This window comes from Grampus griseus (assembly GCF_964374135.1).
Source record: "Grampus griseus genome assembly, chromosome: 20".
Lineage (NCBI taxonomy): Eukaryota > Metazoa > Chordata > Mammalia > Artiodactyla > Delphinidae > Grampus > Grampus griseus.
In genome coordinates this window covers 54413985-54430240 of record NC_139014.1, presented here as the reverse complement: position 1 = coordinate 54430240, position 16256 = coordinate 54413985, and the positions used below count along the sequence as shown (strand labels likewise).

General features: G+C 39.8%; 1 protein-coding gene across 6 annotated transcripts in view; it reads right to left on the bottom strand.

Annotated features, from left to right (window-relative positions):
* Window positions 1–14321, bottom strand: part of NF1 (neurofibromin 1) — a 248699-nt gene extending 234378 nt beyond the window's left edge. For all 6 annotated transcript variants that reach the window (XM_082678058.1, XM_082678063.1, XM_082678062.1 and 3 more), the window contains exon 1: window positions 14202–14321. In XM_082678058.1, the coding sequence (XP_082534184.1) occupies window positions 14202–14261 (60 nt within the window). In that variant the 5' untranslated portion in view covers window positions 14262–14321. The remainder of the gene's footprint in view (window positions 1–14201) is intronic.
* Window positions 14322–16256: the final 1935 nt, after the last annotated feature.

The following is a 16256-nucleotide window of genomic DNA, read 5'->3' as shown; positions in this document are numbered from 1 at the left end:
ATAGTCTATTAAATCCACCCAACAAATAATTAATTTCAGATACTGTGGGCTTCTTGTTGTTGCATGTTTTTTGTTTTATTTTTAATGTGTCAGGCACTAAGCCCTGGGACCACAGCAGTGAAAAGACAGACACAGTCCGTGCTCTCATAGAACTTAAATGGTATATATTCGATTGACCTGTTTTCCCATTTTTTTAGATAAATGAAGAGTAAGGCAAAGGGTGGAGTGAGATACTAGAGTCCTGCACCAAAGTTTTCTCAGTAACATATAAATGACAGACCTTAAGCTACTGACGTGTTTTTGATTCTTAGAATATCCATTTAATTCCTTTTCATGAATTCCAATTCTCTATAGAAATTCTCCACCTTTCCATTTTGTCCACGTTTTCCTATATTTTCTTTATCATATCATAGTTATTTTAAAGTCCCTGTCTGATCATTTCAATTACCTGTAGGTCTACTTCTACCGTTTATTTTTCTTCTTGATTAAGGATCACAGTTTTCCACCTTTTCAAATTTTTAGAAATTGTTCATTGTACGCTGGATACTGGAAATGAAAGAGCATCAGAGACCCCAGAATATATCTTCCCAGTGAGCACTCTCTATCTACTCTATTAGGCAAAAGGGATGAGAGAGGCTCATCATTTCAATCCATTCACGAATTGAAATGTGTCAGTGCTACGCTGCAGTTTTAGTAAGACTCAGTTCAGCTCTGGTTCATTCTTTTTCTTCAGTCTGTGTCCAGAATCAGCAAATGTCAGCAATCCTCTTCTCACCTACAGAGGGCTCTTCTGTAACTGGAATTTTAATTAATCTAGTCGTGATTACTTCTACAGGCCTCCAATATTTTTTAAAATATGATTTTAAAAGTTCATTCAGTTTCTTACTACTCACTGCAGTGATATAGATGACTGTACTATGTACTATATAGATGACTATACTACTCAGAAGCTTAAGTCTCCCTGCATATCATACAGTGATTCCCAAACCCAGCTTTACATCAAAGTGACCTGGGGAGAGTTTTTAAACTACAACTCATTGTCCATACCTCTAGAACTCATAGATGTTCAGTGGGGCCAGGAAATCTGTACTTTTAACAAGAGTCTTAAGTGATCTGGTAAAGCTGACATTTCTAAAGAAACTAATGTGGGAGTTCCCTGGTGGCCTAGTGGTTAGGATTCCGGGCTTTCACTGCCGTGGCCCAGGTTCAATCCCTGGTCCGGTAACTGAGATCCTGCAAGCTGCCCGGTGTGGCCAAAAACAAAAGAAAGAAAGAAACTAACGTGCCTGTTCCTCCTGTCCCTCATCCCCAGCTCGGTATTGATAAGGCCATTAGAGAAAGAACACACACTACCTACAACAGATAAACTGATACATGAATATAAAAAGTTAAAAGTTCAGAATCACTAAAGACTTTAACGATAAGATGTTAAAATAAATATGTAAAGCCTTCAAAAAATATATTACGATCAAGAAGAGGAGGAAGGAAAGGCAAGAATCATTAGAGTACATGGTATAATACCTATAGGAGACTGAAAGTAGAACTATTCAATTTTATTTCTAATTGTTTTAGCAGAAAACAAAATTATCTTCAAATGTGAGAAAGAGTATTGTTGACAGCCATCAGAACACTTAGATAATGCATAAAGACCCCAACTACCTGCTTATCTGAATTCAAGTCTATATGAATTAATCCAAGGGGACACATGAAAATTTTGAAATGTGACAAGGGGAATGCTGTCTGTGAACTCTGAGAACTCACAAAAAACAGAAAGGCGCCAGACTGGGAATGAGAAAACAACGGTGCCTCAAAACGCAGGTGCGGCTAAAGGTGAAAAGGTCATTTTAGGACTATGGACTTAATTTAATGTCAACACCCAAATAATTCTAGGACTGATTATTATGCACATGACTTTTAAGCACTTACAGAAGGAAGCATTATTTACTAACAATAATGAAATCTTACCTGTGTAAAGCAAGTTTACAAACTACCTTCACATACATTCCCTCGTATCTTTGATTTGTGAAAAAGAGCAGGTAGCATATGTCTCCTCCCCAACCCTCATACACACTCTTCAAAATACTCAGATAGCTTGACTTGCCCAGGTTAACTCATTCCTCAGTAGACAATTATGACTCAAACTCAAGCCTTCCCCACTGAGTACAGTATTTATATCGCACAGCTCTTAAGGTCAGCATGAGTTAAGAATAAGTCACACGGAAATGATAACTGGGATTGCTTCAAAATAATGAAAACGCACAGAGCAGGAAAGGGGTAGGACTATGGATGAAATAAAACTAAGTAGAAGCTGGGTAATGGGTACATGGGGGTTCACTTATAATCATCTCTCTATTTTTGTATATGTTAAAATTTTTCATAATAAAACTTAAAAAAAAATACACATGCACACACATGTTCTTTGATAGGTTAACTGTACCAGTAATCAGATGAATACCCAAAATACAGAGTACCTGAAGTTCAGCATTTTGTAAGCCTTTTTTTAAAGTCTCACATAACACTCTCATATACAAAAATACTTAGAAAAGGGATGACAAATGATATGCCTGAATACTGACCACCACTGCACCAAGAGAAAAAACAACCACGATAGTGAAATATCTTAACAATTTATACTATAAATAATTGAATGAATAATATATTTCGGGGTCGGGGAGACAACCCTGAGGAATACTTAAGATCTGTCTTCCAACATTTTTTATGTAAAAAGACAAACATTCTGAAGAGTTATAGAGAATAGAATTAGGAACAATGAATAGAAGACTCCAGGAGGCCAAATTCCAAACTTTTCTACTCCTCCCACTCTTCCTTGAGGCTCATGAATCATGTGCTACTCACTAACAAACCTTGTCACAGTCACCTACAAATTTTCTAGGTATTTTCCTCATCATCAAAACAATTTGACTCCTGGCTCAGTTTTTCCTCTACCTCACATCCATTACCATCTAGGTGAGTGTTGCCTGATAAAGTACAGGACTCCCAATTAAATTTGAATTTCAAATAAACATAAGTTAATATTTTTAGTGTAACTATATCCCATGCAATAATTGGGAAATACTTATACTAAACATTTACTGTTTATCTGAAATTCACATTTAACTGGGCATCCTATATTTCCATTTGCTAAATCTGGGAACCCTAATCTAGGTGACTTCAATGTCAAGGTGGACCACCTATCCAACAACTGGTCCTCAACACTCCTTGATCCCTTCAATTCTAGTGACTATTACCATAACAAAGACATTGTCTCCAAACTCAGCTGAGTCCTTAATACTGCCCAATATTGCTAAGTGCCCTTAAACTGCACTTTCTCTCTCATTTACCCCAACAGTTATTATAGACCAAACCCATTCTTTCCTTCTCTACCATCTCAGTCTCTAAATCCACCACCTGAATTTAGACCCCTATCTTCTTCTACCTCCTATGGTACTTCATTCCACATTTCCCTTTATTATATTTTTCAACCTCTCCCACCAAAGCATAAGCCATTAGATGAAATTACATTCACCCAAAATCTTCAAATGAGAGCTTAAACATTTTAGTATGGCATATAAGAACCTACAAGATTCACAACTTAGTTCAGGCTTCACTTTCTGTCAAGCTCTCCCTGGCTGCCCAGTCTAAATTAAGTGCTCCTCTCACACACTCCCATTGTATCCTATGCATCCATCATAACATTCACCATAATTTTCTTTTCATCCTTCTCTCTTACTAGACTTTAGGTTCCTTGAGACCAAGAGCATGTCTTGTTTTTATTTCCGCAGCATTTACCACAGTGCTCAGCACCTACCACAAATAATAGGAACTTGAATGTTTAGTGATCAAGTAAGACAGAGGAGGCTCAATTTAAGGGACAGTTTCTAACAATTACAATTCTACTAATGGAATGTGTTACCTTGAGATGTAGTACCCCTGGCTGCCCAAAGGGTAAAATAAGATTGCATAGCATAGTACTATTTATAACAGACAGGAAAAAAAGGATTTATCCCATTGTCTGTAGGGGAACTGGTCAAATTTTGTGAGGTACAACCATACAACCATCCTTGAAAACTCTGAAATCAATAGACCTGTCAAGAAGGCTTCTCTTGTGGGCAGGTCATGATCCCCTCTCACCTGGACAGCTGAAGGCACTGTAACAAGTTCTTGTACTTTAATAATTTTTTATAGTCACCTCATTCTGATTCTACTCTTATGTTAACCTTACGCTGCTAAAAACTGAGATTTTTTTTTACATTAATACATTCCAGTTACATTTTATAAAGTAACATTTATTTGCTTTGTTACCGATTGTTTTTCTGATTATAAAAATACATATTCAGTGTAGAAAATTCAAAATTTATTTTTAAAATATTAAGAAAAAATAACAATTACATATAATACCTTAAATTTTTAAATAATGTAAAAGAAAGTATAATCATCTGGGCAAATGCTCACATTATATTATGTTAAAAGAGCAGATTATAAGACAGTGTATCTCATTCAATCCCAACAACCTAATAAAAGCAATAGTATCTAACATTTACTGCCAGAAACTACGCCCCGTGCTCTACATGTATTTCCTAATATAAATCTCACATCAGTCTCTGTGAAGTAAGTACTATTATTGACCCCTTTTTACAAGTGAAGAAACTGAAGCCTGAAGCTAAATAACCTGGCCAAGGACTAGTAAGCAATGGCAGAGCCCAAGCTCAAGAACTCAAACCCAAGGGGTCTAATTTCAGAGTTTTAACTGTGGTTCTCCTCTGAGTTGTGCTATTATAAATGACTTTTATTCATTTATTGTGATTTTGTTACATTTCATATTCCTACAATGAATACGAATTACCACTCTATTTTTTTTTTTTTTAATAAATGTCCAAGTAGAGGTTGAACAATTTTCTGTCAGGGCTATTGCAGAAGTGGATTTAAGTAAGCTCAGATTCCTTCTAACTAAGGATCTGTCACTAATCAATTAGTGACTGCAATTATTTTCTTAGTCAAAACAACTGGCTCTAAAAAAAATGAAACAAACATCAACCCATTTTAAGAATTATAAAAGCTTTGGACTGTCAGATTGTATTTTTCCTGTTTAACATTCAGTAAATGAAATAGCTCAGAATTGAAGAGATTTACATAATATAGCAAAGGTAGTTCGTGTTAGGGCAGAAACCAGAGCACAGGTCTTTACTGATCTTTGTTACCAACATTTAACCAAAACAATGCTTTCTCTCTCTCCCATTCCCTACTGTAAATTCAGTTATCAGAGACCAAAACCTGAAACATAACAGGAAATACAAATGCTTCTTTTCTTTCCCCCTTAGTCCATTACCCAAAAGGAAGAAGACCTGCCTGGAGCATAAAGTTAAAACATCTTCCCAGCCCTGAGCTGGGACAGAAGTGAAAGGCACTGATAAAGACAGGAGATTTGGAAAGATACTCTAAAAGACAAGATGAATGATTTGAAAGTTGTTATTGGGGATGGGAGCGGGAAGGAGCTGAAAAAGTAGACAAAGGAAGGAAACAAGGAAGGAAAGCAGACGGGCACAGACAAAAAGAAAGACCCAGAAATCCAACAGAACAAGGCATTCAAACATTACCAAAGTTTAAAAGGTTGTCTCAAATTTAATCAAATCCTAAATGGAATGTTCTTAGAGTATGAAAAGCAACTTTATAAAACTTGACTGTAAAATGCCAGATAAGAGAATGAAATAAAAACATAATCTCATATTTATAATTATACATTCCTGTTGGTATGCTCACAAATTCTACTCTCTCACCTTCAGAATTCAACTCTCCTCACCTAAAAATCTGCAGTGAGTTATAAAATGTTATAAAGCTAAATAAAAGGGAACAATGTTACAACTTCTAACAGCCAAGAGAAGCTTTGATAAGGTGAAAAGAAGAATGATAAACAATGAAATCAGTATATAATGCTTAAAACATGTCTATATATACCGAACATAAAATAGATAGGTAGTGGGAAGCAGTTGCATAGCTCAGGGAGATCTGCTCGGTGCTTTGTGACCACCTAGAGGGGTGGGATAGGGAAGGTGGGAGGGAGGAAGACGAGAGGGGGAAGGGATATGGGAACATATGTGTGTGTGCGACTGATTCACTTTGTTATGAAGCAGAAACTAGCACACCATGTAAAGCAATTATACTCCAATAAAGATGTAAAAAAAAAAACTTATGTCTAACCCATAACCAATCGAAAAAGATTTCCAGATACTCTTTTATGAACATAAAAGGTAAAACGTAACATGTCATTTTTGAGTGAAGAAGCAATTATACTTTCCTCACTCTACATATTTGTGCTATCTGTTCACAAAATTTAGGCCTTTTAATAAAGCTCTATTTACTGAAAGTTACTGCTCTAAGGATTAAGACACCCACACTCTAGTTTAAACTCAATTAATTACATGTCATATGATTGTGAACAAGTTGCTTTGCCTCTCATTTTTTTTCATGCATTATAGAAATAATAATAATCACCAAACTATTGATATAAAGAAAAGATAGAAAAAATACTGCACAGGATAATAATCATGGCAATACACTTTTATGATTATTTACAGCTTCCTTTCACATAAAAGAGTCACACCTAAGACACTAAACAAGCCCATGACGTAAGTAAGGCAGATATTATCCCCATTTTACAGATGAAAACAGAAAACTGAAGTTCAGAGAGGCTGACTTACCCAAGGTCACTCTGAAAACTGCACAGTCAAAAGCTCTTTCTCTTACTACATAGTATACTATGTGCCATCACAAATTTGAGGCAGTAAGAGTCATGCCCAAATGGGCATAGTCATGCCCAAATGACTATGAGGACTATCCAAGGAAAGCTGCCAATAATTAAACAGAAAAGGGTCGCTTGAGATTCTTATAGCCATAATTACCCACAAGGCCATTATCTGGATATAAAACTATGATTTAAAATAAGTTAAATAAAAGTCCTTTAAAGTAAATTTCTAGAAGTCCTGCTATTTACTAACTTAACTTCATGCCTCTTGCACTAGACACAACACCCTGCTTTGGGGGATGTGAAACGGAGGGGGTGAGGATTTCTCCAGAAAAAGTTAAGTAAGTTCTCTGAAATCCAACAGGATAAGATACTCCAAACTATAAAATATGAATAGGGGCAGGCAACAGCTTGTAGACCGTAGTGGCAACCCTAAGCCAAATCACAAGAGTGCCAGGCTGTGGTTTAAAGAAAACATGCAATCTGTAAGTCTGCACCTCAAGTTATTGCTACAGCAAAGTGATTAGTACCATTTATAGCAAAAATACGTAAAGTTTAGAGGATGATTCCAATTTTTCATCATAACAGGATGGGATTCCATATGAGCTTGGGGCTTTCTTGTCTTAACAGTAGCCCTTCTGATGACATAATCAATGGCTCCAAAGCCACTCAGAGAACCAAAGAAGGTAACTACACATCTCAGGCATGTAACATTTGAAGTGGTCAAATATGCCACCGACAGCAGGCACCTGGAGAGAGTTTATTGGAGGCACTATCAATTCCAGTTATTTATATTCTACAACATTAAAATTTTCTTCAGCACAACCTCTGAGTGTGCTCTGTTTTCCTGAAGGCGCTACCACACAGTATGAAACAGAAATTTACAAATTGCTGAAACCTTGAATTTAATTCACAGCCACCACAATGTAAAAACACCTTAACTTTTCTATTCTTCAAGGTCAAAACAGACTTTGTCTCATCCCTCCCTCTCCACACCCAAGAAAATGGGGTATTCTAAAAGATGTCAGACGGAATAAGCCAATGCTTTTCATAAATCCAAGTCAATCCTCAGCAAAGGGCTTAAGATGCCCATATTCTACTTCAGTATTGATTCTAAGCCTTTTAACAGTTTAAGCTGACCACAAATCTCCCCTTCTACTTCTTCTATAGAACATTCTCCTTAAACTTCCTTTAAAAAATGAGCCTTCCTATAACTCCCATCCCTTGTCTTATATACATACAGACACACACAAAACCCTCAATGAAGAGTAGACTGAGGCCTAGTGAACACATGTGCAAAACACATTTTTAATACACTGCTCACCCTGAAAAGTATGTTGTTATAATGCAACAACAGAGAGTCTATATGGAACACCATAACAACAAATATGAAAATAAAACAAAAATGCCCCACAGCAGTCTGAGTAATTTAGAGAACAAAGATGCAAAACTAAGGCATGCTTACTATTATAGTATATCTCTAACCTTTTCTTTAAGGACAAAATTCTCCATGCTAATTACATCCAAAAAAAAAAAAAAAAAAGGGGGGGCTTCCCTGGTGGCGCGGTGGTTGAGAGTCCGCCTGCCGATGCAGGGGACACGGGTTCGTGCCCCGGTCCGGGAAGATCCCACATGCCGCGGAGCGGCTAGGCCTGTGAGCCATGGCCGCTGAGCCTGCGCGTCTGGAGCCTGTGCTCCGCAACAGGAGAGGCCACAACAGTGAGAGGCCCGCGTACCACAAAAAAAAAAAAGAAAAATTTAAGATTCTAATTTCCTATTGGTCAAAAATGTCAAAAACTGTAGAAATATTTAAAATCTAATATAACAATATTGCTGGCCCAAGTCACACACACCTTATGACATTTTTCTATTACACTTCCCAAACTTGAAGAGCTGTATATCATGTATGCCACAAATTAGATGATAAACAAGAAAACAGATCGATTATAGTCATCCTAAGGACCCTCTCAGTACCCTAAGTATTCGCAGTGAATGCTAAAGTAAGGTATATATTGGCCAAGGTACATACAGGGGCATATCCAGAGACTAGTCAATCTCCTTTATTTAGTGAAAACATAATAATCAGTCAGCAGTGAAGAAAATGTATCAGTTTTACATCTGAATAATTTTAGTCTTTTCAAAGTGTTTCACATTCATTATCCTATCAGACCACTGCAAAAAATTTCCTTATGTAGAGACTTGCCACTAAAAGTAAATGACAAATTCAAGATCACAAAGGTAGTTAATTGGATCTGAAACTTGATTTAAAAATGTTAGCTCTGTTGGAGGAAATATAAATATATACAAGTTCCTCCTTAAAGCTCTCTTTTCTTAAAAACCTATTCCTACTTAAAATATCACTTAACTTAATAAGACCGAGGCTACCATAAACACTAAATTAAAATTCAGTTATTTACATTTAAAACAAAGTCAAAATTACCACTCTTTTTAGCCAGTCTACCTTTGAACCAGGAATCATATGAAAAACATTCCATCAATGACTCACTGTGTGCTTCTAACTGTGCTGGACCCTGGGGTGACTATTAGGGGAATTCTAACCATGGCTTCTTGCTTTTAAGAAAGTTTATACTCTATCTGATAAAAAGATAAAAGAAAACAATGCTAAACTATGTTCAACCTACCCTCCCAAAGGGAGACATGTTAAAGGGGGGTTCTGTAGAACCCCAGGTGACAACCACACCAAGAAGTGAGGCTGCAGTGAGTTTAGTCTAAAAAGACTTCGTGGGAAAAATGAAGCTTGAGCTGCCCATTTAAGTGTGGACAGGAATTAAAAAAAAGATAAAGGCGGAATTAAAGCATTTAGGCAGGGGCTGGTGTAAACAAAGGCTGAGAAGCAGGAATAAGCTTGACATACACAGAAGAGACTAAGCCAGCTTGCCTGGAACACAGGTGCACACTGAGGCATAATGAGAAAACGTTAGGTAAATTAAGTGGGGTCAGCTCCCGATAGACTGTTGCGGCATAGGTAGATGCTGTTAAAGTATTAAAATCATCGAATATTTAAACTGGAAAGAAATCGTACAGATTTTCTAGTCAATTCCAACAGATGAGGAAATCTAGGATCCACAGAGATCTAATGGCTAGCATAAAGACTGAGGCTGTAAATAGCAGAACAAAACTCAGACCCTCATTTAGGAACCGCAGTTCAACAATGGGCAGCATGGTATGATAGAGAAAGCACAAGGATTGATGAGAACATCAACATATAAGGATCTGCAAGCGTACATACAAGACAGTATTGTGTCTTGGGAATTCGAGGAGACTGATTTCCAGGGGTAACGGAACACCACAGAGGCATTACAGTTGATCAGAAAACCACTGTTTTGCCAGAAGAAATCACTTTCTGGAAAGAAGCAATCCAGAAGGAAAGAAGAGGCAAAAGCTAGTTTTCAGAGAGTTCTGAAGGATACAGGTGGATAAACAGTAGAGGCAGCAGGTATCTGGCAACAAAGGAAGAAGACGACTGATCTGTACACAGAAAGCTACAGGACCAAGTAAATGTTTAAAAGAAAAAAAATCTAAGTTTGAAGGTGAAAAGGAAGGCGCTCACATAAAGAAAGACTGAATTAGATGCTAGATAAGGTGGGGGGAGTGAGGGAACACAGAGAACTAATTGAGGACCAGTTGGAAATTGTTTTTAAAAGATGAGTTCCAGAATAAAGAATAAGCAATTTTTCTCACTCACCATAACACAGCCCTTGTCAAAAGAATATTCATTTTCAACTACTTATAAGGCCTTACAAACGCAGAACAAGCTTTAAGAACAAAGCTAAGGAGATTTTTTTTAAATCCAAAATGACTTCAAAGTTTTACAAATGTATCTGGCCAACTAACATGTAGCTTGCAACTTCAAAGACACTTGCCAATCATTTTATAACGTGAATTTTCTACCACATATTCGAAGGACATTCCGATTAGCGTTCAATTTACAACAACAAATATGCTACTATTAAAAATAAAAAATCAGGGTTTACTCTCTAATATGTTCTTTAAAATGTTATTTTTTGGCTTTTTATATACCATTTTTACTTGACCAGATATGGAAAATGTAAGTGCTTAAGTGAACTTAAGCAAATCGTTTGGTGATATCTTCTCTCAATTTCTTAAAACAAAAACCTTCCTATGACCAGTTTTCCTATACTCCTTTCCAGGAACAAAGTCCTACAGAGACTGGTGGGGCGTATGGAGCTAGGTGAGGCATGTAAGAAGGTTCTCCCTCTCATTGTAAGCAACCTGGATAATGAGCCACAAATTAAAGCTGCACACCTAAAATTTGCCAATTTCAATTTAGAAACTTACCACTCAGCACCATAAAGGCAGGTTAAGAAGAAGCAGAAGATATAACTTATCCATTCAGCTTTCTAGCTGCCCACCTTCACAACTCCCATCCCTAATCAAGAAAGTACTTACTTTTTGTTTGTTTGTTTGTGCATGCGGGATCTTCCCTGACCAGGGATCAAACCCGCATGACCTGCAGTGGAAGTACGGGAGTCTTAACCACTGGACTGCCAGGGAAGTCCAGTACTTACTTTCAAATTGTTAAGAATTGTTCAACTTAGGCCATAAATATTAGGTTTAGTTGCAATACCAGCAGGTTACAGGAATTTTATTTTACCCACTTGGAAACAAGGACTTGAGCTCAAAATGTCAAGATGGAACACTACCACTTGCTTAAACTGGGTCTACTGCACCAAGCTGCTGAGCAATACCCATCAGAGTACAACACATAATCAACAGCGGCTAGTAATGCATTTCTACTTTAATCACCACAAATATTAGAAGTCCAACCAAAACATCAATTCAATCATAAATAGAGCTGCCATCTTTAGACCTGCACATGATCTCTGCCTCAACACATGCCTTAGCTATAATAAAAGGACGCAGCCCACCTACCCCTGGACCCAGTGAAACAAATTAGTCAATATATCCAAAATTTAAAACTTTTAGACATAGTTGAAATGCTTAAGACTCTCATACAAATATCTCTCACTACATGCAGGTTGTTTTCTCCCCTAAATAAAAAGGTAAATTCTTCTCTCCTAACTATACTTTTGGATTATTAAAACAAATCCTATGGGATACTTATCAGAAAAAATATTCCTGATTGTCCAGCATTCAATGCTTTTCATACTGAGGCTCTTATTATTAGGTCTGCTATGTGACCTTGGAAAGTCATTTAACCACTCTGAGCCTTAGTTTTCTTGCTTTCCAATCTCAAGGTAAACTCTAATTTGAATTAAACGTTTATTACTTCTATAATAAGTTAATGTATATAAATGCCTTATGTTAAACACCAAAACTCTTATACTTTTACATCTCCAAGTCAGTGGGCTTTAACCTTGTAAGAGAAAAATGTGAGGAATAATTTGTCCTATGGATCTTTCTCTTAATTACAACCTAAGGAATATATTTTTTTAATGCTTCTGTTTAAAATTCTTACATCCTTACTTTTTAACAGATGGTGGTGAGTTTGATTCCACAATATTCATAACAAAGCAAACAACAAAGCCTAAGGTCTTTTAACTCTGGGGACAAAAAGAAGGAAAAATTTACTTGCATTACTGGGCATATAATCAAAATCATTCCTCTTGTAAAATATAGAAAACTATGTTTGTCATATGTGGCAGATAAGCCTAAAGATCAACAGGTAAGAAGTGAAGAAATAAAGTTTAAAAACTGGAAAATATTTTTAACTAAAAAAAACCTGGAAACTACAGTCGTGGTGTGAATCTATCAAATTCCCGCACCCAGATTAAACTGTCCACACAGATCAGCTTTGGGGTTCTGTGGGTCTTTTAAATCCTTTTTTAAAATTACACAGAGAAAGTCTTTTCTTTCAAGTTTTAAATCTAAGGCTCTATCAATAATACAATCCAATATATGCAGTAACATTTCACTTCCTCAAACAGATTAGTAGCACAGTCGTTTACATACTTTTTGGTCTGGAAGCATAAGGATGTGTGAAAGAACTTGAAGTCTCTGACAGCTTAATAATTCTATTTTATCTAAGTAGTTTCTTCTCAAATTTCTTCTCAATTCCTCTGCCTATTCCCAAATATCTTTCAGATATAGGTCAGAAACACTATGAGTCCCATAAGAAAATGTTTATGGATCAAATAAAAGTGGAGCCCTCCCCCCATTCAGCTCCCATAATCAGTTTTATGATTATATCCAGTAAACAAAATAGATTGACTCAATCTCAAACAGTTCCCCCATCACAGGAAGCCCATGGTAGAACTGCAGCTGCAAAAAGCATCCCTTTAAACGATCCCCAACTACCTAAGCAACACAAAGTTAAACTAAATCCTACTGACAAAAGGCTCCGGGTGCATTCATTCAGATCAGCCCCAGGATTTAGAGTTGAAGCTCAGGGAATAAAAAGGCACCTCTCCAAAATATGAAACTTTTTTTTCCATCTCAAATATTCTCAATGAAAGTTCTCTTGTCAGCTAAGAGGTGAGAGTTTAAAAAAACAACAAAACACTAGCAGAATTAACGGCTTCAGGACCACTTCCCAGCTGTCTTTGCTCTCTGTTGTCAGTGGCTCAGATGCAGTTTCCCACTTTCCTTTCACTCTTCTCCCCTTAATCCCCAAGATTCCCACTATAGAAAGCAACATTCACATTCTCAGATCTCTGGCAGAAAATAAAGGGGGAAACTGCAACTACCAAGGAAGGGGAAAAAAAAAGAAGAAAAATATTTCAGAAGCAGGAGGGAACCAGAACCATGGTTTCCACTGCAAACGGCAATGTAAAAGCCAGTCTTGTCTTATCAGGGTATGGGGGGACGCCCGTGTGGGGCATCAAAAAGACGTGCAGAGTGTGTGCACTCGGAGCTCTCGGGGCGGGCTGAGACGACGGAGCAGAAAGTAACAAAACCTGTGCTTTCCCTGCTTTCTTCCACTCTTCCCCCTCCAAGAGAGGAAGCTGAAGAAACTGGGGGAGGGGCGGGACGTTATCGTTCTCCCATTGGGGGTACAGAAGACGGGCCTTGGGGGTTCCTTCAGTTACTCACCCCGAGTTAGGAGATCAACTGAGGGAAGAGGAAACCCCTAAATGTTACCCACCTCCGTTCACAAAAAAATAGTAAGGGGGGGATGATTAAATCCACATGGAGAGCCCCTGGAAGCGTCCCCAGGTCACTCATCCCTATTAGCAAGCGGAAGGGCTAGGATAAAGGGGATGGAGGGTCGGAGGGGTGGTCAGGGAAAAGGCCCCACCCCCGACTTAGGAGGGAAGGGGAGCTCGAGCCACCAGCTGTCCCTTCCTTGCCGCACCTCCCCCCTAGGCCACCCCCAATTATCCCCCCAGTCTTTCCTCTAGAGCCCGAGGCGGCCGCGGGGGAGGCGGCCGCGGGGGAGGCGGCCGCTCCTTCCTCCCCTCACCCACTCCGTCCCCACCCCCGCTCCGTCCCCACCTCCCGCCGGGCAAGGGCCCGTTACCTGCTCGTCGAAGCGGCTGACCACGGCCTGGACCCATTCCACCGGCCTGTGCGCGGCCATGTCCTCCCCGCGGCCGGGGGGCGGCGGAGGGACCGGGCGGCCGGCGCCCAGGGCCGGGAAGAGGGCGGGGAGCGGGGGCTGAGGTGAGGGGAGAGGCGAAGAGAGGGTCTGAGGAGTGCAGGCGCCGAACGTTCCCACGGGGGTGGGGATGGGTGGCCGGCGCCCGGCCGGGAGGGGGAGAGGGGAAGGGGGCGTTGGCGAGGAGGCTGGGGGGAGGGGGACGGGGGAGGGGGACTCGGGGAGGGGAGGGGGCCTCTTGGTCGCTCTCCCCACTAGCGCCGTCTCCCCACAGCCATCACAGTCCGAGACGCCGCCATGACACCCCACCGGAAGTGGGATCCTTTCCACGGCCCGGGGAGAGGGAGAGCGAGCGAGCTCGAGATTGAGAGCGCGGCTGGGAAAGGGGAGGGGGAAGCGAGAGGAAAGGGGGCCTGCGGCGCATGCGCCCGCTCCGGCCGGTTTCATTAATGAAAAAGCGAGTCCTCCTGGAGGTGACGTCACCTAACTCCTCCGGGCCCCGAGGCGCGCGTCCCTCTACGCCGCCGGGCTCGCCTCGACTCGGACTCTGGTGGTAGCCGGAGAGAGTCTGAGCTGACCCGGGAGCATCCGCTCCCATCCCACCAACACCTCAGACTCCCCGTCCCCCGCCAGCCTCCGAGTTTGGATTGCTCCCCGGGTTGGAAGTTAGGGCGCCCTGAGGCTAGCATTTCTCCCTGCACACAGATCTCTGCCGCTGATTTCTGGGGAGCTATGCTCTGCCTTAAGCTCTCTCAAAAAATAAAGCACACAACCTCAGGTTTCCAGGTTCTTCGTAGCTACTATAGCCTGCTGAGTAACAGGAAAAAGTAAGGCCAAGGGAGATTCGGTGATTTTTTTCTTTTTAAACGTTCTCTTAAATCCCAGTGCTAGACCCAATGGCAAAGTACTCAGACTCCGGAATCCCAGTCGACTTCCTCTGCTGAACTGATAGGCACCCGAGTTAATAAAACTTTTGCTTAGTTGATAATAGAAAGATTCAAGTTTCACCATCCTCAAAAAGCCTTTAAGGGCTTGGCATACATTATTAATTCAACACATTCATCCTTTCATTTAACTCTTTCAACGAGGCTTTCCAATAGGCATCATTACCCTCATGTAATGAGTCTGGGTCACAAGAGGTTCTGTGACTTGGCTGAAATCATAGAGTTGGTTGGTAGGTGTCAGAGTCAGGATGCAAACCCAGGTGGTTTGACCCCAAAGACAATAGAGACAGATTGTGGCTCTTCTGAAACAAAGGCGTTTTCTGTGCCCCCAATACCAGAGTTGAAATGATTTCGTGTGGAATTGGGTCATGATGGTTTTCCAGGTTTACATCCAAAACAATGGATGATCTATCTATATCTAACGTGAACTTTGGAATGTGTTCTTTTTAATTTCATTTTCCTCGATACACTTTACTTAGGCTAATGTTAAAGTGAGTTTACACATTCTGAGCACATACTAATTAAGAGCCAGTGAGGCCACACAGCAGGTTACTAACTGGGTGACAAGATAGAGCAAAACCAGAATTTTAATTTTACCACAGAAAACCCACAAAGCCAATAGCACTTATACAGAGAGATATATCTGTGAGAGAAGTTTCCAGTCTCTGCCGGCTGGTGATTGTCCAAAATACATATTAAGTTAATTAATATTTCATTCCAATAGAACAAGAGGACAGAGTCTGGATGGTTCTTTTGTCCATTCTTTAAGGATGCAACATGAATACTGACTAATGTCTTTTAGATGATGTCAGAAATGATGCTGACAGTATTGAAGAAAAGGATGAATATTAAACCAATGTCCATCTATGCCTTCCCCAATTAGGACCCCCCAAAAGGCTCTCATTCATATGCCCACGAACGATCCCAGGGCCTCTACTTCGGGGCCGAACTTCCAGACCCACAATCTATCTTTCCTTTTCTCATACTTCTTCTGAAAGTCCCTAATTACTTCCCTGTTGGCATGGCTTTTTCC